Source organism: Podarcis liolepis (assembly GCF_965112155.1).
Source record: "Podarcis liolepis genome assembly, chromosome: 6".
NCBI classification, from domain to species: Eukaryota; Metazoa; Chordata; class Lepidosauria; order Squamata; family Lacertidae; genus Podarcis; species Podarcis liolepis.
Genome location: NC_139559.1, coordinates 9,969,266 through 9,994,254, shown reverse-complemented (window position 1 = coordinate 9,994,254; position 24,989 = coordinate 9,969,266). Strand labels below are relative to the sequence as shown.

Sequence of the window (24,989 nt, the reverse complement as noted above, 5' to 3'; positions counted from 1 at the left end):
AGGGCCATCAACTTGGATGGGTTTTTTTAAAAAAAAGGATTAGACAATTTTGTGCAGTTTAAGGCTATCAATGGCTCTGAATAACAATTGCTGGAAATCACAGGGTTTCCGAGAAGCATCTAGTTGGTCCTTGTGAGAAAAGGATGCTGAGCTTTTCACCTGACCAAGCAAACTCTGCATATGTTCTTATTTCTTCGTAAGAATCTGGGCTGCTGTAGCCCCTCTTGAATAGCTTTGAATCAGTGTAAAGTATTTTGTAAAAAAATAAAAAGTAAGTAAGTAAGAAGTCCTTATTTAGAGCTGAAACAAACTTGCTCTTGGAAGTTCAGCCCACAATTCTCCATGAATTACCGTATTTTTCGCCCCATAAGACGCACTTTTTCCTCTCCAGAAATGAAGAGGAAACCGGGGGTGCGTCTTATGGGGCGAATGCTGCAAGCCTCGCGCCCTCGGCAGGAGGTCCCACCGGGTGCGCGAGGCTTGGGGCGGCAGCGGACTTCTAGCTTCTAGGTGCGCGCAAGCAGTCCGCTGCCGCCCCAAGCCTGGCGCACCCGGCAGGAGGTCCTACCGGGTGCGCGAGGCTTGGGGCGGCAGCGGACTGCTTGCGCGCACCTAGAAGCTAGCAGTCCGCTCCCGCCCCAAGCCTGGTGCACCCGGCAGGAGGTCCCACCGGGTGCGCCAGGCTTGGGGCGGCAGCGGACTGCTAGCTTCTAGGTGAGCGCAAGCAGTCCGCTGCCGCCCCAAGCCTGGCGCACCCGGCAGGGGGTGCGCGAGGCTTGGGGCGGCAGCGGACTTCTAGCTTCTAGGTGCGCGCAAGCAGTCCGCTGCCGCCCCAAGCCTGGCGCACCCGGCAGGAGGTCCTACCGGGTGCGCGAGGCTTGGGGCGGCAGCGGACTGCTTGCGCGCACCTAGAAGCTAGCAGTCCGCTCCCGCCCCAAGCCTGGTGCACCCGGCAGGAGGTCCCACCGGGTGCGCCAGGCTTGGGGCGGCAGCGGACTGCTAGCTTCTAGGTGAGCGCAAGCAGTCCGCTGCCGCCCCAAGCCTGGCGCACCCGGCAGGGGGTGCGCGAGGCTTGGGGCGGCAGCGGACTGCTTGCGCGCACCTAGAAGCTAGCAGTCCGCTGCCGCCCCAAGCCTGGCGCACCCGCAGGAGGTCCCACCGGGTGCGCCAGGCTTGGGGCGGCAGCGGACTGCTAGCTTCTAGGTGCGCGCAAGCAGTCCGCTGCCGCCCCAAGCCTGGCGCACCCGGTGGGACCTCCTGGTGCGCCAGGCTTGGGGCGGCAGCGGACTGCTTGCGGGCACCTAGAAGCTAGCAGTCCGCTGCCGCCCCAAGCCTGGCGCACCCGGCAGGAGGTCCCACCGGGTGCGCCAGGCTTGGGGCGGCAGCGGACTGCTAGCTTCTAGGTGAGCGCAAGCAGTCCGCTGCCGCCCCAAGCCTGGCGCACCCGGCAGGGGGTGCGCGAGGCTTGGGGCGGCAGCGGACTGCTTGCGCGCACCTAGAAGCTAGCAGTCCGCTGCCGCCCCAAGCCTGGCGCACCCGCAGGAGGTCCCACCGGGTGCGCCAGGCTTGGGGCGGCAGCGGACTGCTAGCTTCTAGGTGCGCGCAAGCAGTCCGATGCCGCCCCAAGCCTCGCGCACCCGGTGGGACCTCCTGCCGGGTGCGCCAGGCTTGGGGCGGCAGCGGACTGCTTGCGCGCACCTAGAAGCTTGGGGCGCACTGAGCTCAGCACGCCCCAAGCTCCTGGTATAGCGCAGCGATCCGCTAGCCCTGGGAGAGCCCCGCGGCTCTCCCAGGGCTAGCGGACTGCTTGCCGGCACGCAGAAGCTTGGGGCGCGCTCACCTCAGCTTGCCCCAAGCTTCTGGATTAGGGCAGGAGTCCGCTAGCCCTGGGAGAGGCGCCCGGCTCTCCCACGCTAGCGGAGACCTTGCCTGCACGCAGAAGCTTGGGGCGCGCTGAGCTCCGCACGCCCCAAGCTCCTGGTGTAGCGCAGCGCACCTGGGGGGGAAATAAAAAATTTTTCCTTTATTTCCCCCCCAAAAAATCTAGGTGCGTCTTATGGGCCGGTGCGTCTTATGGGGCGAAAAATACGGTATGTTGGGGAAAATATCCCCCAGATCTTGCCTGGGACCTGGAAAAATTTGGGGACAAATGTTAACTAGCCTAATGATGAAAAGCCAACTTTCACCATTCTGTGGTCTTATTGTTCTCTTCTTCCCCTGATCTCTTGGTTCGATTGGCAGGTAGCACCTCTAGTAGCAATAATTTCATCAAATGACTCATAGTGGCATACAGGAAGCTTTTAATTCTAAAGCCTTTGGATAGCAAATTAATGATTACTTTGATATAGAAAGCAGCTAGATTTAATAAGTTGTAGTTGGGAAATTATTGTGTGGGGTTGGGATTAAAAAACAAAACAAAACTTCTGCAAAACTTGGAATCCCTCCAAGCATGTTGATACCCCCTCCTTATTTCTCAGTAGCCCTTTTCTGGCTACATTTCTGTTGGCACTCAGTACCTAGGTTTGATATTAGAGGGAGTGCTTGCATAAAAGAAACAGCCTGATTGGATCAGGCTGAGGGTCCATACGCTAGCCATTGATGCTGCCAAAGCAGGACTTTGAAGCAGAATTTCAGGTTCTCACCCAGCAGACTGAACAGGAGGCTCCCCCAGAACAACAGATCTGATCATATTTTTAAGAAAGTGAAACAACATTCTTCTTAAGAGGGCCCCCATTAGGGGTGGTGGAGGAATTCAATGCAGTTCACATTTAAATGACTTCCCTAACTCATACTTTCTGAAACATTATGCAAACTGGAAAGCATCCATCCTTTGAAATTTGCAATTTATCTGGATTTTGCAATGTAGTTCTTCATCCAAGAAAAGGCTGAGGGTTGATGAATCACAGAACTCCCAGGCTCTGGGTGAGTGATTTATTTTTCTTCAGCTTGGATTAACTTTCAGCTTCTGACAACTTGTGTGTGCCAAAGGCCAAAGTGACCAATTCTACATGCCATGGTAAATATGCCAAGGTGTTCTGCAATGGTCCATAGCAGAATTCAAAACTAGCCATTTATTTGCATAGCAGATAAGGCAGCAGGTGCTTTCTCCACAGAGAGCTCCATTTGTGAAGGAATTGTAGTTCAGTGGTTGCTGTTGTTTAGTCATTTAGTCATGTCCGACTCTTTGTGACCCCATGGACCAGAGCACGCCAGGCACTCCTGTCTTCCACTGCCTCCCGCAGTTTGGTCAGACTCATGTTTGTAGCTTCGAAAACACTGTCCAGCCATCTCGTCCTCTGTTGTCCCCTTCTTCTTGTGCCCTCCATCTTTCCCAACATCAGGGTCTTTTCCAGGGAGTCTTCTCTTCTCATGAGGTGGCCAAAGTATTGGAGCCTCAGCTCCACGATCTGTCCTTCCAGTCAGCACTCAGGGCTGATTTCCTTCAGAATGGATACGTTTGATCTTCTTGCAGTCCATGGGACTCTCAAGAGTCTCCTCCAGCAGCACCATAATTCAAAAGCATCCATTCTTCGGCGATCAGCCTTCTTTATGTTCCAGCTCTCACTTCCATACATCACTACTAGGAAAACCATGGCTTTAACTATACGGACCTTTGTTGCCAAGGTGATGTCTCTGCTTTTTAAGACGCTGTCTTAAAAAGTTCAGTGGTAGAACACATTTTTTTACACCCAGAAGGTCTCAGGGTCTTGTCGCAAGTGATGAGAATAATATATCGCAGTGATCCTGGACAGCCTTTGTCTGTCAGTGTGAACAATGCTAAGCTGGATAAGCCAATGGCAGCTAGGAATATTTGAGGAATTTGATTAAATTTTTATTTTTATTTTGCAAATTCCAATACAAAGTGACCTGATCCCCTCAAACTAATGGTCTGGAGATGGTCGAGATCCATGGGTGGTGCTCCTTATTGGGTTCATATCACATCAGTACTAAGGGATCTGCAGACTGCCTACTAGTCACCAAACCAGTTTTGAGGCCCTGTTATTTATAAATAAGGCTCTCAATAACTCTGGACCAAGCTGTCAGTCTGCATTTCTTAGTGCAGAAAGTATTGGTCTCATGTGTAACGATATTTCCTATTCTTTCCTATTTTGATTAATACAAGAAACTACTAGAAGCTTCTCTGTGTGAGAGAAGCAGAGGCAGAAGGGTTAATGATTGTTTGGGTTGTACCTTCTGGGAAGCTGGTTTGAACTAGTTCTCTCATCTCTATTCTGCAGAGTTATGCTGACTATAAATATAGGCCAAAAGGAGCCCGAGTCTTACTTTTCTTTCTCTCTCTTCCTTCTGGTGTGGTGTTTCTGTTTCTGTATATAGGATGCTTAGTGCAAAGTTTAGTCTTATTATGAGTTAAGTTTATAAATGCTGCATCTGGATTTTGTATGGACTGAGCCAATCCTGACTGTATTGGATTTGATAACCATTATGCTCATTTGCCTTCAGCACAAGTAAAGCTCTGATGAATGAAGTACTGTAGTATTGCCTCTGGTCTATTTTTGGGAACTCTTCTGAACTCTGCAACGTGTTTAAGGTTTTCCTCCACATATTTGACACACCTATGACAACGTATGACACAAGCTACCTGAAGAAACCTCTTTTCCTCTATTACCAGGTAAGGGCATTACAATGAGCAAATGGAACCCCTTTGGTTTTGCTATGGTTTAGCTGATGATTATCAGCTTGTGGTGACACAGAGGCTGGCTTTTTCACTGGTGACACCAGTGTTGTGGACCTCCCTCCCTGCTGAACTGCTAGAGGTCCCATTGGTAATGGCGTTTTGCCAGCTCTTGAAGACACACCTGTTTAGGCAGGTATCTCTCTGAGGTATCTTTCTGAGATATCTTTCCCAGTAGTGATGTATGGAAGTGAGAGCTGGACCATAAAGAAGGCTGATTGCCAAAGAATTGATGCTTTTGAATTATGGTGCTGGAGGAGACTCTTGAGAGTCCCATGGACTGCAAGAAGATCAAACCTATCCATTCTGAAGGAAATCAGCCCTGAGTGCTCACTGGAAGGACAGATCGTGAAGCTGAGGCTCCAGTACTTTGGCCACCTCATGAGAAGAGAAGACTCCCTGGAAAAGACCCTGATGTTGGGAAAGATGGAGGGCACAAGGAGAAGTGGACGAGAGAGGATGAGATGGTTGGACAGTGTTCTCAAAGCTACCAGCATGAGTTTGACCAAACTGCGGGAGGCAGTGGAAGACAGGAGTGCCTGGCATGCTCTGGTCCATGGGGTCACGAAGAGTTGGACACGACTAAATGACTAAACAGCAACAATAACTCTCTGAATAAGAACTTCCTGGTCGGACACGTGGCCTATGCAAAAGTGATACTGATAAGAAATGGTTCATTTAGGCCATTCCTAATGATGTCTTCATCATCCCATGGACTGAAAACAATGGACAGCTCCAGTTCTTGATAGGAATTTGTAACGGTTGTCCCCAACCTCCGTTTCTGTTCTGGAGAAAGTTGCTGCAGTATGTCCTGTGCCTCACCCTCTAGTTCTCAGTTCCTTGGAATCTACATTTTGCTGTTGTTTTGATGCCCTCTTTCTTTTGCCCGCTGCTGCTGATGCAATTCTACTCTATTCAGGGGAAAGAATAAGAACCAGCCAGAAACTTTCCCACAAGATACGAGAGGGCCATCTGTGTGAAACTGTTCCTTTCACATCTCATTATCTCTCCAGCAAAAATAAAAAAGTAAAGCGCCGTCATATCTTTTGTTGTCCCTCGACAATACTGTCTCTCCCTTTCTGTTCACACATGCCTGTTATCACAAAAGAGAGTTCCGATCACTCCAAGGAGTCGCTAACTTTATAATTGGTGCTGGCAAGAACCTAACCTTAACCCATGCATATTCTTTGCCAGAATGCTGCCAGGGGTATGCAACAGCTGGTGGACTCACAAGGGGATGATAGTAGGCAAGATAAGAGCCTGCTCAGAAATATTGCAGTAATACACAAACCTGCATCAATGCAAATGTGCAATTGGTCCTATCTGAAGATTGTATCAGGAATATTTTAATGTCTAATGTTTTACAATTTTTTATGTGTTGTAAGCCACCCAGAGTGGCTGGAGAAACCCAGCCAGAAGTGGCGCTGTGGGTTAAACTACAGAACCTAGGACTTGCTGATCAGAAGGTCGGCGGATTGAATCCCCGCGACGGGGTGAGCTCCCGTTGCTCGGTCCCTGCTCCTGCCAATCTAGCAGTTCGAAAGCATGTCAAAGTGCAAGTAGATAAATAGTACCGCTCCGGCGGGAAGGTAAACGGCGTTTCCGTGCACTGCTCTGGTTCGCCAGAAGCAGTTTAGTCATGCTGGCCACATGACCTGTACGCCGGCTCCCTTGGCCTATAGAGCGAGATGAGCACCGCAACCCCAGAGTCGGCCACGACTGGACCTAATGATCAGGGGTCCCTTTACCCTTTACCTTTAAGCCACCCAGAGTGGCTGGGGAAACCCAGCCAGAAGGGCAGGTTGTAAATAATAAAGTTGTTGTTGTTTGTTGTTGTTGTTGTTGTTGTTGTTGTTGTTGCTATATAATACAAATAAAAAGGTTCTAGTTTGGAGCATCATATTGCAAGCTTATGTTCTATGCTTATGCAAAATGGACCTAGCAATCAATGCTTTTGTGTAACTTGATAGCTGAAGGCATTTGATGAGTAACAACAGCAACAATTTTATTATTTACATCCTTCCCAGCTGGCTGGATTGCCACAGCCACTCTGGGTGACTTCTGATGGTTGGCGACTACTATGCAGAATGCTAGAATTTGTATGGGTGAACGTTCTGCATGGCTGAATGAGTCGTTGCCAATCAAAATCACCATATATCATTGGAAAGCATAGCGTTTCAGGTGGTGGAAGGTGATTAATAATGATAGGAATGACAGCTGGGATGCTGAAGATGATGTGATGATGTAAAAAGGTAAAGGTAAAGGTACCCCTGCCTGTATGGGCCAGTCTTGCCAGACTCTAGGGTTGTGCGCTCATCTCACTCTATAGGCCGGGAGCCAGCACTGTCCGCAGACACTTCCGGATCATGTGGCCAGCGTGACAAGCTGCATTTGGCGAGCCAGCGCAGCACACGGAACGCCGTTTACCTTCCCGCTGGTAAGCGGTCCCTATTTATCTATTTGCACCCGAGGGTGCTTTCGAACTGCTAGGTTGGCAGGCGCTGGGACCGAACGACGGGAGCGCACCCCACTGCGGGGATTCAAACCGCCGACCATGCGATCGGCAAGTCCTAGGCGCTGAGGTTTTACCCACAGCACCACCCGCATCCCTGCACTGTTGCAAGCTTGCACTGTTTGATTTGTGAATGACAACGAGGCTACCAATGGCTACCAGCCATGATGCCTATGTGCTGCCTTAATGGCTGAAGGCAGAAATGCTTTTGAATACCAGCTTATGGAAACTGGAAGAGGGGAGTGTGTGCTTGTGCTTGGGTCTTGCTTGCAGGCTTCCCACAGGCATCTGGTTGGTTGGCCACTGTGCGAACAGAATGCTGGACCAGATGGTCCATTGATCTGATCCAGAAGGCTCTTTGTATGGTCTGATGTTCTTAACTTGCTTCGGCAGTAAACAAGTGATGTAGATGTGTATATGGAATAGCTTACATGCTCTGAGGCAAACCCTTGAAATGGTTTCCATAATGAATTCTGGGATGGGGACCGGGCTTTGGGGCAGAGATTTGACTTGTTGTTTATGTGAAGCTTTAGGTAGAGTGATATTAACTACCTCCATCATGAAGTAGAGTGTGTGAAAGTGTATGTTCACGAGTGTTGATAGAAAGATCTTGGCCAATAGCTTGCTTATTTATTTAGAAGAGCTTTGGGAGACATTGCAGGAGTTAAGCCTCTTCTTCATCTAAGCTCCCAAAAGAATTTGCTTAAGGACAAATCCACTTCTCTCTCTCTCTCTCTCTCTCTCTCTCTCTCTCTCTCTCTGTGTGTGTGTGTGTGTGAGAGAGAGAGAGAGAGAGAGCATGTACTTTCTCATTGGATTAGATTCTCCCCCACAACACCTGCCCTGATCCTGCTAATTCTGCACACACACACACACACACACACACACACACACACACACAATCTGATGCTATTTGCATTATTTAAAACACTGCATATTAAATGCAAACACGCATTTAAGGTCATGTCTTGTTGGGCCTTCATTCTGCCTCAAAAGGTAAATATCTTTACAAGGAGCAGCCCCTGCTCCTTGTAAAGGCAGCTGCAAAGCCACCCTGAGTTGTCCTTGGGTGATCTCAGCTCTCCCCCACCTCTCTAAAGCAAGCTTCCATATTTTGCCTTGCCCAAGTAACATTTCGCAGCTATATGCTAAACCTCATTGTTTAGTCTAATCTATAAAGAGGCACTTGAATAGAAGTCCTGGAATATGATCAAATATTCTTTTAGGAAAGAAGAAATGCAAACTATAAAGAGTTATGATAGGAAGGTGAAAAGTTCTTCACTGCTAAATGTGTATGTGTGCATATATATATATATAGTGTTCATTTTATTTTATTTTTTGCTTCTGGGTGATTTATTCTGTTGCTGCTTGTTCTCAACTTGCAAAGGAGTCCAAGTGAATAAAAAATGGGCAGCTCTGGAAAACAAAGCTGAGGAATCAGGGAGATTGCTTTGGATGCTGGATGTGATGGAAAAGAGCAGAGTTCTCAGTAATATAATGGTCCTCTGAGCAACCTCTTTAATAGGTTACTCTGCAATCCTATACGTTCTACTCCCAGTCCAATACACCCCTGGGGTGATACTGCAGGTGTGAAGGAAGAGAGTAGAGAGATGTTTCTCACAATACTACAACTTGGGGGTGATCCAATGAAGCTCAATTTTGGAAGATTCAGGACCCAGAAGGTAGAGCTCAGAAGGTCCCCTGTCTGAAAATGAGATCTAGTACCAGTCAATGTAAAGCTGAGCTAGATGGACCAATAATCTTGATTTAGTATAAGGCAGTATTCTATGTCACTGCCCTTTCCCCACAAGATCACCATAGACAATCATACCATCGGTCCTGTTGTGTATCCACAGCAGTGACCAGAGGAAGAATGACCACCGGGAGGAGCACAAAAAGAAGAAACACTATGGTGCATCTCAGTGCCAGATTTATGTATAAGCTAAACAAGCTATAGCTTAGGGGGCCCCTCTCTTGGGGGCCCCAAAAAAAATTAAAGAAAAATTTTTGATGTACATTTCCAAAATATAAGATAAAAAACAAATAAAACAAGACCTACATGCAGCAACAGTGTTTTGTTTTGTGTTATGTAGACTCCTATTTTGTTAGGTGCAAATGGCTTTAGATATCTATTAGGCCCATAAATTACCATATAGCATAAATTCAACACAAAAAACCAGCGACAATTTGTTGTTGACAAAGGACAGCTGGACAAATAGAGGGCTCCATTACCTTCAGTAGCTTAGGGCCTCATCAAACCTAAATCCGGCCCGGGTGCACAACTAGAAGCCTTCATCTGCCCCAGCTGCAAACTGGGGCAACTCTTAGCCCTATTTTGGTATTTGTGGGGTGGGATTCATAGTGGGCTGATTGCAGTCAGAACCACGGTGGGGATGAAGTCCTACTCATTTGATGCCATGGTCCCACTCTGGCTGTCCTCTCCTGCAAGTTAGATTACATATGTGAAAGCACGCACACAGCCAGACAGCATCACATACATTGGGAAAGGTGGGAGAATGAGAGGAAATTATCCTTTCCCTGTTCATAAATTCTGTCCACTAGTATGGGTGGAACACACCCCAAATGGCTAAAGCCCTTGCAGTGTGAAAAGGCAATTGCAATGGAACTTTAAGCTTGCAGTGCAAAAGCAATTATTTTGTAGTGCTAGGAGCATTTGGTCTGGTGGTAGCCAAAGCCTTTAGCAAACTGTAATGACAAAGGAAGTTGGATGTGCTCATGCACTGATGCTTGGTGTGAAGATAGAAGTGTTATAAACACACAAAGGCATCCCTCCCTATCCTTGTTTGTGGGAGGTTGGATGGGTGCGACATCTATAATGCAGCCCATCATATCTGAGTGCCTTGATGACATGTGATACCAATTGCAAATGTGCATCTTTTTAAAAATGTACATTGCAAAGCAAACCCTCCTCACAGAGAGGGTGGTGTGGAGTGGTGGAGAGTTAGTCCATCACAAACTGTGCCTGCTTGCCTTTGGCTATGGCTGGAAGACCAAACCAGGTAAGATCCTGAAGATCTCCCGTCTCTATATATTTGTTATTTCTGTAGGTTTATACCCTGCCTTCAGTCAAATGATGTGGAGAGCAGACTACATAACATATTTTAAAAAAACCAAAACATGCTTGTTCCCCAGTGACTGGGGAAACCCAGACAGATGTGTGGGCTATAAATAATAAAAATATTAGTAGTAGTAGTAGTAGTAGTAGTAGTAGTAGTAACATGACAAGTAAACAGCATTGAAGCAGACAAGGCAGAATAAAACAGATAATCAGAAGTCTAGAAATTAGCTTCACTTTGCTTTTAAAAGCACTTTGAATGGGGTTAATAATAGGGGAGTGAGATAGTATGAGCTGTAGCCTGAACCTTGAAAGGGAAGGTAGGGGAGTAAATTAGCTCATTTATTCCCTCCATTTTTTTCACCATGGGGAGGCTTGTTGCTCAGCAGTGGAGCGTCAGATTTACCTGCGGAAGGTCCCAGGTTCAGTCCCCAACATCTCAAGGCAAGGTTTTGGGAGACCGCTGTTGAAACCCTGGGTAGCCACTGGCAGTCAGTGTTCACAGTATCAAGCTACATAGATGGACCAGGAGTCTGACAGCATGAAGCATCATCATCCTTTGTTTCCACCACTGCCACCAGGTGAACATCTTTAATTTTCCTGGTAGCCATCACAAAAACAGACCTTCCTTCCTTAGGATTTGGTTGCCTCCTGTAGACTTCCTGTCTTAGCTAAATCCACCCCTTTTAGCTTAGAACTCCCAATTCTTGAAAGTAGAAGTGTGGTTGAGTTATAACATTGTTTATGACCACCCAGTACTGTACAGTGGTGCCTCGCAAGACGAAAAGAATCCGTTCTGTGATTCTCTTCGTCTAGCGGTTTTTTCGTCTTGCGAAGCAAGCCCATTGACGGATTAGCAGATTAGCGCTATTAGCGGCTTTTAGCGGCTTTTAGCGGCTTATCTGCTGATCAGATCAGCTGATAAGCGGCTTAGCGGCTTAGAAAAGGGGGGGAGGGGAAAAAACCAGCAGGAACTCGCAAGACATTGTCGTCTTGCAAAGCAAGCCCATAGGAAATTCGTTTTGCGAAGCACCTCCAAAACGGAAAACTCTTTCGTCTAGCGAGTTTTCCGTCTTGCGAGGCATTCGTCTTGCAGGGCACCACTGTAAATAGATGCTGCTGCACTTCATTTTTCCATTTAGCTCTTAATGCTTTATAATAAATTCCTTCCTTTTCTTGTTTGGGAGGGTTCACACATACACACACAGTGGTATATCTGCCTTGCATGTAAAAGGTTCTCCAGGAAGGGCTGGGAGAAACTCATGCCTGAAACCCGACAGCTGCTTTCAGTCTGTGTAGACAGTCCTGGGCTAGATGGACCAATAGTCTAACTCAGTATATGACAGTTTCTTATGGCCCTATGATGGGATGCTTTTGCGATTTAACAGCCTCTTCTCAGAGTGACATGACTATGATCTTCCTAGTATCAACGTCCTCCAGCTCTTCAGATTAAAGGCATCTGCCTTGGGTGTTTATAAGCCCATTTGTGACATTATGAGCAATCCCCATGACAACCACTTTTGATGTCACAAGGCCTCACATTGTCCCTGCCTCACTGGAATGTGAAGCAGAAAATGGGCAACAGTAATGACAGCAGCTGCTTGAAGGAGGTGGTGGTAAAACCAACCCTCAAGAAACCCTCCCTGGATGTGGAAAATCTAAGTAACTACTGGCCAGTTGCTAATCTCTCCTTCTTGGACAAGCTTCTTGAGTGGGTGGTTGTGGACCAGATCCACGTGCTCTTGGAGGAAACTGATTTTCTAGATATATTTCAGTCGGGGTTTAAGCCCGGTTTTGGCACAGAAACTGCTTCGGTCTCCCTCTGTCAGGAGAGATACAGGGGAAATGTATCCCTGTTAATTCTCTTTGACTTCTCAGTGGCTTTCTGTACCATCAACCACGTTATCCTTCTGAAGCAGCTGTCCAAGTTAGGGCCTGGTAGCAGTGTTTGGTGGTCATAGAATCATAGAATCATAGAGTTGGAAGAGACCACAAGGGCCATCGAGTCCAACCCCCTGCCAAGCAGGAAACACCATCAGAGCACTCCTGACATATGGTTGTCAAGCCTCTGCTTAAAGACCTCCAAAGTAGGAGACTCCACCACACTCCTTGGCAGCAAATTCCACTGTCGAACAGCTCTTACTGTCAGGAAGTTCTTCCTAATGTTTAGGTGGAATCTTCTTTCTTGTAGTTTGGATCCATTGCTCCGTGTCCGCTTCTCTGGAGCAGCAGAAAACAACCTTTCTCCCTCCTCTATGTGACATCCTTTTATATATTTGAACATGGCTATCATATCACCCCTTAACCTCCTCTTCTCCAGGCTGAACATGCCCAGCTCCCTTAGCCGTTCCTCATAAGGCATCGTTTCCAGGCCTTTGACCATTTTGGTTGCCCTCCTCTGGACACGTTCCAGTTTGTCAGTGTCGTCCTTGAATTGTGGTGCCCAGAACTGGACACAGTACTCCAGGTGAGGTCTGACCAGAGCAGAATACAGTGGCACTATTACTTCCCTTGATCTAGATGCTATACTCCTATTGATGCAGCCCAGAATTGCATTGGCTTTTTTAGCTGCCGCGTCACACTGTTGGCTCATGTCAAGTTTGTGGTCAACCAAGACTCCGAGATCCTTTTCACATGTACTGCTCTCAAGCCAGGTGTCCCCCATCTTGTATTTGTGCCTCTCATTTTTTTTGCCCAAGTGAAATACTTTACATTTCTGCCTGTTAAAATTCATCTTGTTTGTTTTTGCCCAGTTCTCTAATTTGTCAAGGTCGTTTTGAAGTGTGATCCTGTCCTCTGGGGTGTTAGCCACCCCTCCCAGTTTGGTGTCATCTGCAAATTTGATCAGGATGACCTTGAGTCCATCATCCAAGTCGTTGATAAAGATGTTGAATAAGACCGGGCCCAAGACAGAACCCTGTGGCACCCCACAAGTCACTCTTCTCCAGGATGAAGAGGAACCATTGATGAGCACCCTTTGGGTTCGGTCAGTCAGCCAGTTACAAATCCACTGAGTGGTAGCATAGTCAAGACCGAATTTTACCAGCTTCTTTACAAGAATATCATGGGGCACCTTGTCAAATGCCTTGCTGAAATCAAGGTAGGCTACATCCACTGCGTTCCCTTCATCTACCAGGCTTGTAATTCTGTCAAAAAACGAGATCAGGTTAGTCTGACATGACTTATTTTTCAGAAATCCATGCTGACTATTGGTAATCACAGCATTCCTTTCTAGGTGCTCACAGACTGTTTGCTTAATGATCTGCTCCAGAATCTTCCCTGGTATTGATGTCAGACTGACTGGTCGTTCCTGTCCTACTTGGAATAATCATTTCCAGAGGGTGATACCCAAAGTGAGGCAAACCAAGTTAGTGTACCAGTGCCTATGACAGAAGTAGCTAACTTTTCAGTTGTGGTCCAGAGCCACAACCCTCACAGGCACTTGCCCCTGAGTAGACAAAGGCCTCCCACAGTATCTCACTGGTCCACCTGGGCCAGGAGAAGACCTGGCCAAATGCTCTAGAGGAGGAATAACCATCTTCAGGCCATAGAATCCTAAAGTTATCCACAAGGAGGCAGAACTGGGAGAGGAGGTCTGGGGAAAGAGACTCAAAAACGTTCAGTCTCATCTCATCTCAACCTTTGGTGCAGCAAGTTGATCATTTGGAGCTATCCATGGTTCTGCAACTGCTACCTTCTTTGGTGTCAGACCAGAACATGACAGCTCTTACATAAAAGCAACCAGAGATTTTGTTTATTATATTAAGCAGTCTGAACGTGCCACCTAGCCAAATGATTTATGCAGAAGACCCATATCCTTCCTGTTTTTGTAAGCACCTATAGATCTCTTATATGTTGGACAAGATGGGTCCAGTAGGGCAGTTCTTACATCCTTAAAATTTCCTTAAGGGTGGCTTGAGGAAGTATGAGAGATGCCTCAGTTAGAACTGATGATTCACACCACTCAGATTTCTCAGAAAGCTTTCTTTCCTGCCACTGAACTCTTATTATTCTCTTTAGTTCCAAGGGAAATCTGCACATTATTTCTTTCCCTTTCATTTCCCATTTTGTGCTTCCTTTCTCCCCCTGGCTGCTTTGATGTTGGCTCAACAGTGAATTTCTTGTTCAGCTCATTGCCGTAAGAGCCGTTGTAAAGAAGAAGAGGTGCGTTTGCTAGTTTCTTTAGCCCAGAGTTTCTCAAACTTCACATACCCCAAATTAAAACTAGAGGCATACTTTTACAGTTGAGTAAAAGGTTGACTCTTCAGAATGCGGACGAGAAAAGAATTAACCACTTCCTGCATGTCGCAGTTCTGAGTGTTCCCCTTGAGTTTAAGGAGCCAAATCCAGCAATCAAATCCAGCCGGGATGCAATGGGAATTCTCCTCAGAGAGCAGGAATGCTTACAGCTTTTCTGCATCAGGAGTGATTGAGTAATCAAATCTATTCCACAGAGGTGGCAGAACTAACCGCACCACCACCACTGAGACTGATTGGAAGAAATTAGGGACAGAGCAATGAATCATACATAGACACAGCAAGACAGTGTCTCCTGGGGATGCATGCTTTGGGCTTATATGAGCCTTTAATGCAGAGTCAGGGAATCTTAGGCTAGGGGCTAAATATGCCCCTCCATGCCCATCCATCAGGCTCTCATGAGTCTTTCTCATCATCCTTCTCCACTTCCACAGCCCCTCACTGGCCTGTTCTGCACCCTCCTGAAGTTTACTTGCCCTACTGGAATATGTCTTTGGACCATGTCTTGCATGTTTGGACAGAATGATGTTTGCACAGTGTGGGTGTAAACCTCTGACTTGTGTGTGGCTGTAATTATAAGATTCACATCCTTTGCACCTCCCACTTTTTCCTCTGGTCCCGCCTACTGTGTGGCTCACAGAAGGTTCACCCCTAGGACTAAAAATATGTTTTGGTGGGTGGTGTTGGAACACACCTGGGGGGCACACACAGCCCCCAGAATGAGACAAACCTCTCCTGGCGTCTTCCTTATGAAGTGCAGCTCGGGAAGTCCATAAATCTTCAGTCCCAGAATGCTTCCAGCGACACATATCAGGAGATGATGATAATAATAATAATAATAATAATAATAATAATAATAATAATAATAATAATTTTTATTTATATCCCGCCCTCCCCAGCTGAAGCCGGGCTCAGGGCGGCTAACAACAATAAAACAATACAAAAGTACAGCATAAACAACACTCTAAAATCATTCATTATAAAATTAATTAATTCAAGCCACTGGCAACCATTGGGCCAGAGCTCCGTGAAAATTGCCGAGGGAGGGAGTCAGGCTGTGCCCTGGCCAAAGGCCTGGTGGAACAGCTCTGTCTTGCAGGCCCTGCGGAAAGATGTCAAGTCCCGCAGGGCCCTGGTCTCTTGTGACAGAGTGTTCTGTCTATGTGCACACTCATTCAGCAGAGTTAGCAGAAACGAACTGGAGCATTGGTGTGTGCATTCTAAGTGTTTATTAAGCATTATATACAGCACAAAGCAATCAGGGTGTTTCTCCTCCTCCGAGAGAGAGGGACAAAGTAATGTACAACAGTACAATAGATCTGAAGAGAGAAGACGGGCTTCCGTTCTCACACTTTCCAAGCCTAGAAAGTAAACACAGACATGTGATGTAACAATCACACATCCCGCAACGGAGGAGTGAAATGCTAACAGGTGGTTGCATCCCTAGATTGTTGATACCACTCTCTTGTTTTGACTATGCAAGGATCCACACTCAGAGAATGGATTCGCAATTAGCATATAGGATAGATGAATATTTCAAATTTATTAATAAGGCAACCAAATTCAGGGTGTAGCCAAACATAAGCAAATGAGCAGAAAGTATACATAAGAATCAGACATAACAATGAAAACCTGGCCTGTACAATAAATAAAACATACATAAAACACAGAATCTTAAATCTTGAGGGAGAACACATGAGCTTGTCTAAGTTGAGCTGCCTTCACTATGAATTTAGCTGTATTAAACATTGGAGACTTGTCCGAATCAAACAGCGGATAGAGGAATATGAAAAGAAGGGCTTATGAAAAGCAATGACAGTCCTCTTATTATCTAACTCAATATGCGTTTCACCCATCTGACTCCTCCACCTTTCGCTTTTCCTGAGTTCAATTTAAGTGGCTTGTTGAGCATGAAGAGCCTTTCAACATCGGTAGTGCAGTATTTTGGAGAGGAAAAAATCTGAACATAGCTGGCATGGAAGAGATGCCTGGATTCCCAGACTGCAGGGGCAGAGCTTCATGCTCCAATACCAGGGGCAGAGAGCAGGTGGGGGCATGGCTGGCGCACATCTCAGGGGCATGACACACTGCCTGCAGGGGTGGGGCGTGCCGCCTGAAAGGGCATGGTGCCCAGCATGGGGGGGAGCAGCCGCGATGGCACCCCACCAGGATCGTGGTGCCAGTGGCGGCGTGCTCCCCCCGCCCCCCTCTTCCTTTGCCAGTGCCAGACTGCACAGAGCATGGCATCTTGTGGACTTCCAAATATGACTCCTGTGCTTCAGCATGCTAGTGCTTTAATTATTACATGTGCTAATATTTTCAAAGGTTCCAGCTGGCAACATCAGGTATGCCAGTGATTGACTGCTAGCCAATATCCCCTTTTGCTCAGGATATGTTGCTTCTAGTGCACCTAGATACACCTCCAAATTCATATAGTTCATGGGGTCATTTTTACCCAGCCACAATTACTGCTCAGCCATCACAGTGGTGATCAGGGTTTGTGACCTGGCTTGGGCTTCCCGAGCCCCGGAGACACCCCCCCCCCTCGCTGCCTGGCCGTTGCTCTGCCCCCTTTCTTGCTGGCCAATCGGCAGCTGGCTGGGGGCAGGGCCAGGAAAGACAGGATCCTGCCAGCCACCTCCTCAGTTGGTTTTCTGGAGCTTCACCCACCCACCCATCCCTCTAATTTTAATGTGGTTTTCTTGCAGGCTAACCTTTTCCTTCCTAGGTCCGCGGGCGTTGCTACGGTCAAACGATGGTTGCTATTTCTCAGAGCCGGGAAGGAATTTCCCTGCTCTGGAGATTTTGCCTTCCACATAGCAATTGTCATAACTTTGGCAGTTTTAGGCCTTGGACGGTATCCTATAGTCTATCTTCGGAATGAGGGGTAGCATTATTATGCACCCCCATGTGGTGGCATTTTCAGAGCCTCTTAAAGACTTGACTGCGGGAGTCGCTGACCCTGAGCAGTGGCGGAAGGTCAAACTCCCTACATAGGTGAAGTGTGGGCCCCGCTGTGTAAATTCACTTTTTACAGTCTCCCCAACATTTGTCTGCCCTGTGCATCTTCAGACCCAACCAGGGGCTAAGAGGTATGCCGTCCAATGCCTAAGCCAAGGTTTTCTACATCTGAAATCAATAAAATTGTGGCCTGATTTAATCCTGGATGTCAGGGAACTGCCATCAGCTCAGAGGCTGGAGGTGGAAGGGCAGTTGAGTTACAGGGAGCCGCCAAAGATCTTGAGAAGCAGTTCGTCCTCCAGGGAGGAGCGAAGCCACGCCTCCAGTGGGGAAGGGATGCAGGGCTCGGAGGATACAGGGGAGAGCCGCAGTGCCGAATCTGAGCAAAGCGGGGTTGGGGGAGGGGGGTCCCCCTTTGCCCACGCCCTCTCTGTGCAGTAGGCTCACGTGCAGAGAGGGGAGGCGTAGTATGGGGGTCAAAAAACTGCTCTGCTGGGGAAAGTTTAAGGACTGCCCACTCCCAGATTCTGCTAGCAACTGAGCAGACATGGAATCGAGTCGGTCTGCATTGTGAACGTTTTGGACAAATAATAATGCCTTGAAAAGACCAACTGTCTTGCCTGTTTGCTCTCGAGCCAGAAATCATAACACCCTACATCTCTATGTTGTGTCTCCTTATTTACGGGGCTGGCTTCTAAGCCCTGGGGGTAAGTGCATGGGCTCGCAACTACCTGTCATTGTATTTAAACAGTGCTAAATGCAGCCGTGGCTTTGCAGCTGCAATGTCAGTTGCGGGACAGGTGAAGCCGTGACTGCATTCAGCCCTGTTTAAACTTGGTGCCTGATGCAAGCCATGTTGTCAACCAGGAACTCCCAATGCAGGTGAACCCAGTGTCTGCAGAAATTGGTGTCTTGCATTCAGTGCCAAATTTAAACATTACCCAAGGCAAGCCTTGGGAACTATCAAGAGCCTTTGTAGATCTGATTCAACTGTGGCATATGGCACTGTTTCCTAATGAACATCCACCCCTTTGACTCTTCACCTTTCTGTTTTCCTTCTTTTTCATATTCAGACAACTTGATGGATGCGATGAGAATGGCTCAGCGTCAGCCATGCAAAATCTCAAAGAAACATGGGCCATAAAGGCACTTCAGGGTAAACACTTTGAATTGGGAAAATGCCAAGGGGTACCCTTAATAGGTGAAGGGACGCGGGTGGCACTGTGGTCTAAACCACAGAGCCTAGGGCTTGCCAATCAGAAGGTCAGCAGTTCGAATCCCCGCGACGGAGTGAGCTCCCGTTGCTCAGTCCCTGCTCCTGCCAACCTAGCAGTTCAAAAGCACGTCAGAGTGCAAGTAGATAAATAGGTACCGCTCCGGTGGGAAGGTAAACGGCGTTTCTGTGTGCTGCTCTGGTTTGCCAGAAGTGGCTTAGTCATGCTGGCCACATGAGTCCGGCTTCGGCTGGGGAGGGTGGGATATAAATAAAATTTATTATTATTATTATGACCCAGAATCTGTACACTGGCTCTCTCGGCCAATAAAGCGAGATGAGCGCCGCAACCCCAGAGTCAGCCACGACTGGACCTAATGGTCAGGGGTCCCTTTACCTTTACCTTACCCTTAATAGGTAGAAGGAATCTTTAATGAATTTTGGCGGTAGATGCTTAATTGGCTAACTTGGAATCATGGTTATCTCCTTCAATTTCCCCAGCAGCACAAACAAGCTACTATTTAGTATGTGCTGAACAAATAATCCCATCTGTTCCCTTAGCACCTGCTCCTGTTCTGCTGGAAACAACACATTCCCTTGGAGTCCATCCTTCATTTCCTTAATGAAGCAATTGTTCCTCTCCACAAATCCCTTCCTCCATTTCACTCAAGATGTAAATATGCTGCATGGTTTTCTGACACAGAAAGAGATCTTGATCATGCAGCACAGCTGCTAGAAGCCCTCTACATTTGGCCCCCAAGGTTGGAATCTAATTGCCGAATAGCAAAACACACCTCATTTTGCCATCTGTAAAATGGGCATTAATGTTTCATTTTGCCATCTGTAAAATGGGAAGTAATGTTTCATTCATGAACGAGGGAATTATGTGCAGGTGTTCATGGGGTGTAAAAATGAAAGCATAAAGAGGGTTGCTTACTGGCTCTATGCCTGCCCTTTATTGTTGTTTAAATTTATATACCACCCTTCATCCAAGGATCACAGGGTGGTTTGCAAAATAAAAACACAAAAATATGTAACATAGAAACAAACAAAAACAAAAACCCCCCTCCAGATTAAAAGGCCATATATTATATTCTAATTTCTCTTCAGATCGTATAAATCTAAAAGGCCATAGATTGTCTAATTAGCCAAAGGCTAATTAAGAAGGCATGTCCTTGACATGTTCAAGGTCCCGCTTGCACAACAACACTCAGCTCCTTCCTGATGACACAGAGAGAAGATTGCCTGTGTGGATAAGGCTGAAAAGATCTATTAGTTTAGATTCTCTGTTTCTCATTTATCCAGTCTTTAATTCAGTTCCTCACATTTCTGCAGCAATTTGCAAAGGCTCTTAAAAAATAAAATAAAAACTCTTTGAATTTATTCAGTATCTTAGTGTGAATTTCTCCTAAGAAACACAATTTGGTATGCAGTTAAAAGGATGTCACATAGAGGAGGGAGAAAGGTTGTTTTCTGCTGCTCCAGAGAAGCGGACACGGAGCAATGGATCCAAACTACAAGAAAGAAGATTCCACCTAAACATTAGGAAGAACTTCCTGACAGTAAGAGCTGTTAGACAGTGGAATTTGCTGCCAAGGAGTGTGGTGGAGTCTCCTACTTTGGAGGTCTTTAAGCAGAGGCTTGACAACCATATGTCAGGAGTGCTCTGATGGTGTTTCCTGCTTGGCAGGGGGTTGGACTCGATGGCCCTTGTGGTCTCTTCCAACTCTATGATTCTATGATTCTATGACTAATGTGGACATTTCTCCAAGTGGTTTCTCCTAATACAGACCTGTCCAGCCAGTCGACCGCGATCAACAGGTAGATCCCCTGGTGATCGTGGTCGATTGCACTTGTTTGCGGGATCCTTCTCGCTTGCATGACTTTAAGAAATATGAAATGAATGTCTCTGCCCCCGCCCTCTCTTTCTGTCGCTCTGTAGTGTCAGTTTGGCACTTGTTTGATGTTAGCTGTTTCTGAGCAATTTAAAGGAAGCTAAAGTACTACTGGGAGTAGATCGCAGTCTCTATGGAGTTGGATGTGCCTGCCCTAATGCAATAAAATTTTGTAAGTTATTCCCACCAATATCTTCCTTTTATGCACACTTTCTCCTGATATATGCATCTTTCTAAATTGTTTGCTTGGGGAACCACATAGAACCATCCGGTGCTATACCAGCTGCACTGGCTCCCGGTGGAGTACAGGATCAGGTTTAAGGTGCTGGTTTTAACCTTTAAAGCCCTATACGGCCTAGGACCCTTGTACCTGCGGGACCGCCTCTCCTGGTATGTCCCACAGAGAAACTTACGGTCTTCAAATAAAAACATCTTGAAGGTCCCAGGCCACAGAGAGGTTAGGCTGGCCTCAACTAGAGCCAGGGCTTTTTCGGCTGTGGCTCCGATCTGGTGGAACACTCTGTCACAAGAGACTAGGGCCCTGCGGGACTTGACATCTTTCCCCAGGGCCTGCAAGACAGAGCTGTTCCACCAGGCCTTTGGCCAGGGCACAACCTGACCCCCTCCCTCGGCAATCTTCGCGGAGCTCTGGCCCAATGGTTGCCAGTGGCTTGATTTGAATTAATTTTATAATGAATGATTTTAGAGTGTTGTTTGTGTTGTACTTTTGTACTGTTTTATTGTTGTTAGCCGCCCTGAGCCCGGCTTCGGCTGGGGAGGGCGGGATATAAATAAAATTTATTTTTATTATTATTATTATTATTATTATTATTATTATTATTATTATTATAGCAAGTTTCAAATAAGTGCTGATTTTGAATGGTTTTGTTTCAGTTCACATATTCTTTAAGGAAGTGCACATTCGATAAATTCAGCTTTAAATGACAACTGAATCAAATTTGTCCCCCATCCATACATTTGGGTAAATATTGGGGATACTGAACGGTCTTTTTATGTCTGTATTTTTATGCGAAACATTCTGATTTGCATCTTCCAGAGTAATATGTGTATGGAATGCAGTTATCCTTCCACTTTTGCACTTCTCTGAACTCTGGGATCCAGTTCTTAGCTCAAAAACCATACTAAAATGTACATAAAAATACCCAGAGGCATTCTGCGAAAAGCATGCACTACTTGTTCTATCTAGCCTAGTCCCCAACTATGTTTAAAAAAGTACTCCCCAAAGTGCTGGGACTGGAGAGCGCTGATAAAATCATTTCCTAAACTTTTTATAAGCCAGATGGGCCAGTCACAAGGAAGCTCCTCCTCTTGATCCTGGCATTTTTGTTATGCTAGATACCTAATTTTCAATCCTGCAGAGCTGTTCCCTCTTCCCCACACCTCACACCCCATGGCATTTCCCCTAAATTGTAGGGTTAGAGATAGAGATGTCATGGAGCAGTTGGACACAGACGGTTGGTGGGGGGAACCAGCTGGGGCACACCCAAGGGAAGAAGGCTCAGAGCCCAGGGAGTGGTGATGGGACAATGAGAAGTGGTTAGAGGGAGAAGAGGTAGGAGCCTGGGAGGAGAAGGTCTCAGAAGCTGAAGAGGGAACAGGACTTAGTGAGCGGGGAGAGTCTGTGGCAGAGAGAAGTCTGGAAGCAAAGGCTGCAGCAAGCTTCCCCCACTTGTCTCCCAGAACCAGTAGAGGCTTGAAAAGAGTGGAGGAAAGATTGGTGATGCACAGACACAGTCTCTGATTGCTTTGGGGAAAACCTGCAGAGGAGGTAGCTGTGGGGAGCTGGGTCCCTTCAGGCACAGCAACTGCTTCATGAGAGCAAGACCTACCAGAGATGTGTTGCTGTGCTCATTAGGCCTGACACACCCATGTCTGTTGTGTTTTTGCTAATAAAGACTTAACTCCAACTTGCACAGTACAGTGGTACCTCGGGTTAAGTACTTAATTCGTTCCAGAGGTCCGTTCTTAACCTGAAATGGTTCTTAACCTGAAGCACCACTTTCGCTAATGGGCCTCCCGCTGCCACCACGCCGCCGGAGCACAATTTCTGTTCTCATCCTGAAGCAAGTTCTTAACCCGAGGTACTATTTCTGGGTTAGTGGAGTCCGTAACCTGAAGCGTATGTAACCCGAGGTACCACTGTATAATTTAATGCTGGCTTGTCTCTGACAAGAGATATAGTTTTGCTTTTAGCAGACACTTGTATGTAGCATTCCCACCCCACCACCCCAAGATCTGGATCACCAAGGTAACACAAAAACTTTTAGGGGTCCCCTTCACCCCAAAATCATGCAGCTTTGCACACATCCTGCTTCTCCTCAGACAAAACCCAAATCCTACCAAGGCACCCAGGATTTATCCAAATTCTACCTACCTAACAGTACTTGATATGGGTGTACTGGGGAAAGGAGCAAACTGCATTCCTTGAAAAAAGCAATGGGTGGCAAGTCTATTTTAAGGTGTAATTCTATGCATGTCTATTAAGAAGACCCACTGAACTCAATGGCCTTCCTTTTGAACATGCATAGGATTGCCTTGTTAAAGGGTTAATCCAAAGATTTCGCAGGAAGGTGGAGAATGAGGAAGGTTTTGGCTCCTTGTCAGGACTGATCTTGGTAACTTCTCATTTTTACAAAGCCACTGAATCAGGAAAATCAATGTCTTTTATGGGAGAAAACCAGAATTTGTTTCCTCTTGAAAACCATGATTTAGTTCTCCATTCCAGCTTCTTTAATTGGAAACAGTTCTTCCCATTTCTCTCTCTCTCTCTCTCTTTCTCTCTCTAATATTGCTTGAGGCGGGATGCATAAGGGGGAAGAAATCTTCATAAAAGTGTGAAAGTCAAAGTACTCTGCAAGCTGTAGGAGACTCGTTCCTAACCAGCACCACGCAAACTTGTTTTATTGCTTCAGAAAACATTTCAAAATGGCAAAATTTTCTCCAGCTCAAACATTTTTGCAAGCTTTTAATAGATAAGCTACTGTCTGATGCATTTCATTCTGGAGGAAGCAACAGTCTATTAAACAGCCCTTTTCTTTGCACAGATGCCAATATGTTCAGCTGAATGCAGTCCAGGCTAGGCTATGAACACGGAGGCAAATTTATTTGAACGAAGAGTAGTTTAATAACACTTTAAATTACCCTTAGTAAATGAAAAGGGTAATGCAGTCATGGTGACATTATTGGACCCATTTGAATGCAAATCAAGAATCGGGGTTTTAAGAATTACCATGTTAATACTGTTGAAGATCAAAGAAGGATAAAGTTTTGCATTTATGGAGACATTCGCTTGGAGAGGTTGAGCAGATTTGAGAGAAACACAGTGGAGTTGAGGAATGGACAGCTGTCCCCTGGGCTCCAAAAACAGTCCTCTTCCACCTGACTCCACTGCAGTTAAGAATCTGGACTAAAGGGTGGAGGAGAAATTTGATTTAATAATAGTAGTAGTAGTAGTAGTAGTAGTAGTAGTAGTAATAAATTTTTATTTCTATTCTGCCCTCCCCGGCCAAAGTCGGGCTCAGGGCGGCTAACATCAGATATATAACATTGGTATAAAAGCAAACAATAATTAAATTATAGTCTAATTAGATGGCTTTCCGCAGAGTTAGGGTTGAGAACTGGGAAGTGCTCATTGGCCCAACTGTTTACATGCCTGTGAGAATTCTGGGAGGCCTCTTTCATATTAGTTCTTATACAAAAAGAAAAGGGGAGTCAAGCTGAGTCCTGACCAAAGGCCTGGCAAAACAACTCTGCCTTGCAGGCCCTGTGGAAAGATGTCAAATCCTGCAGGGCCCTGATCTCTTGTGGCAGAGCATTCCATCAGGCCTGGGTCCTGGCCCTGGTTGAGACCAGACTAATCTCTCTGAGGCCCGGGATCTCTAAAGTGTTATTATTTGCAGACCGTAAGGTCCTCTGTGGGGTGTACCAATAGAGGCGGTCTCGTAGGTACGAGGGTCCTTGGCTGTATAGGGCTTTAAAGGTTAAAACCAGCACCTTAAACCTGATCCTGTACTCCACCGGGAGCCAGTGCAGCTGGTAAAGCACTGGATGAATGTAATCCCACTGCGAAGACCCCATAAGGAGTCTCGCTGCGGCATTCTGCACCAGCTGGAGTTTCTGGGTCAGTCTCAAGGGCAGCCCCACGCAGAGTGAGTTACAATAATCAAGCCTGGAGGTGACCGTCACGTGGATCACAGTGGCTAGGTCAGGGCGAGAGAGGTAAGGAGCCAACTGCCTAGCATGACGGAGATGGAAAAATGCCGCCTTTGTTGTAGCTGCAACCTGTGCCTCCATAGAAAGGGAGGAGTCGAGGGTTACACCCAAACTCTTGACAGAAGGCACTGGCACTAACTGCGCCCCCG

The 24,989-nt window shown here is 46.7% G+C and overlaps 1 protein-coding gene across 1 annotated transcript in view; it reads right to left on the bottom strand.

Moving 5' to 3' along the window:
- Nucleotides 1-15,401: 15,401 nt before the first annotated feature.
- The window catches only part of LOC310708795 (uncharacterized protein), a 236,043-nt gene continuing 226,455 nt past the window's right edge, over nucleotides 15,402-24,989 (bottom strand). The window contains exon 2 of the mRNA XM_083507618.1: nucleotides 15,402-15,670. Within this exon, the coding sequence (XP_083363744.1) occupies nucleotides 15,589-15,670 (82 nt within the window). The 3' untranslated portion in view covers nucleotides 15,402-15,588. The remainder of the gene's footprint in view (nucleotides 15,671-24,989) is intronic.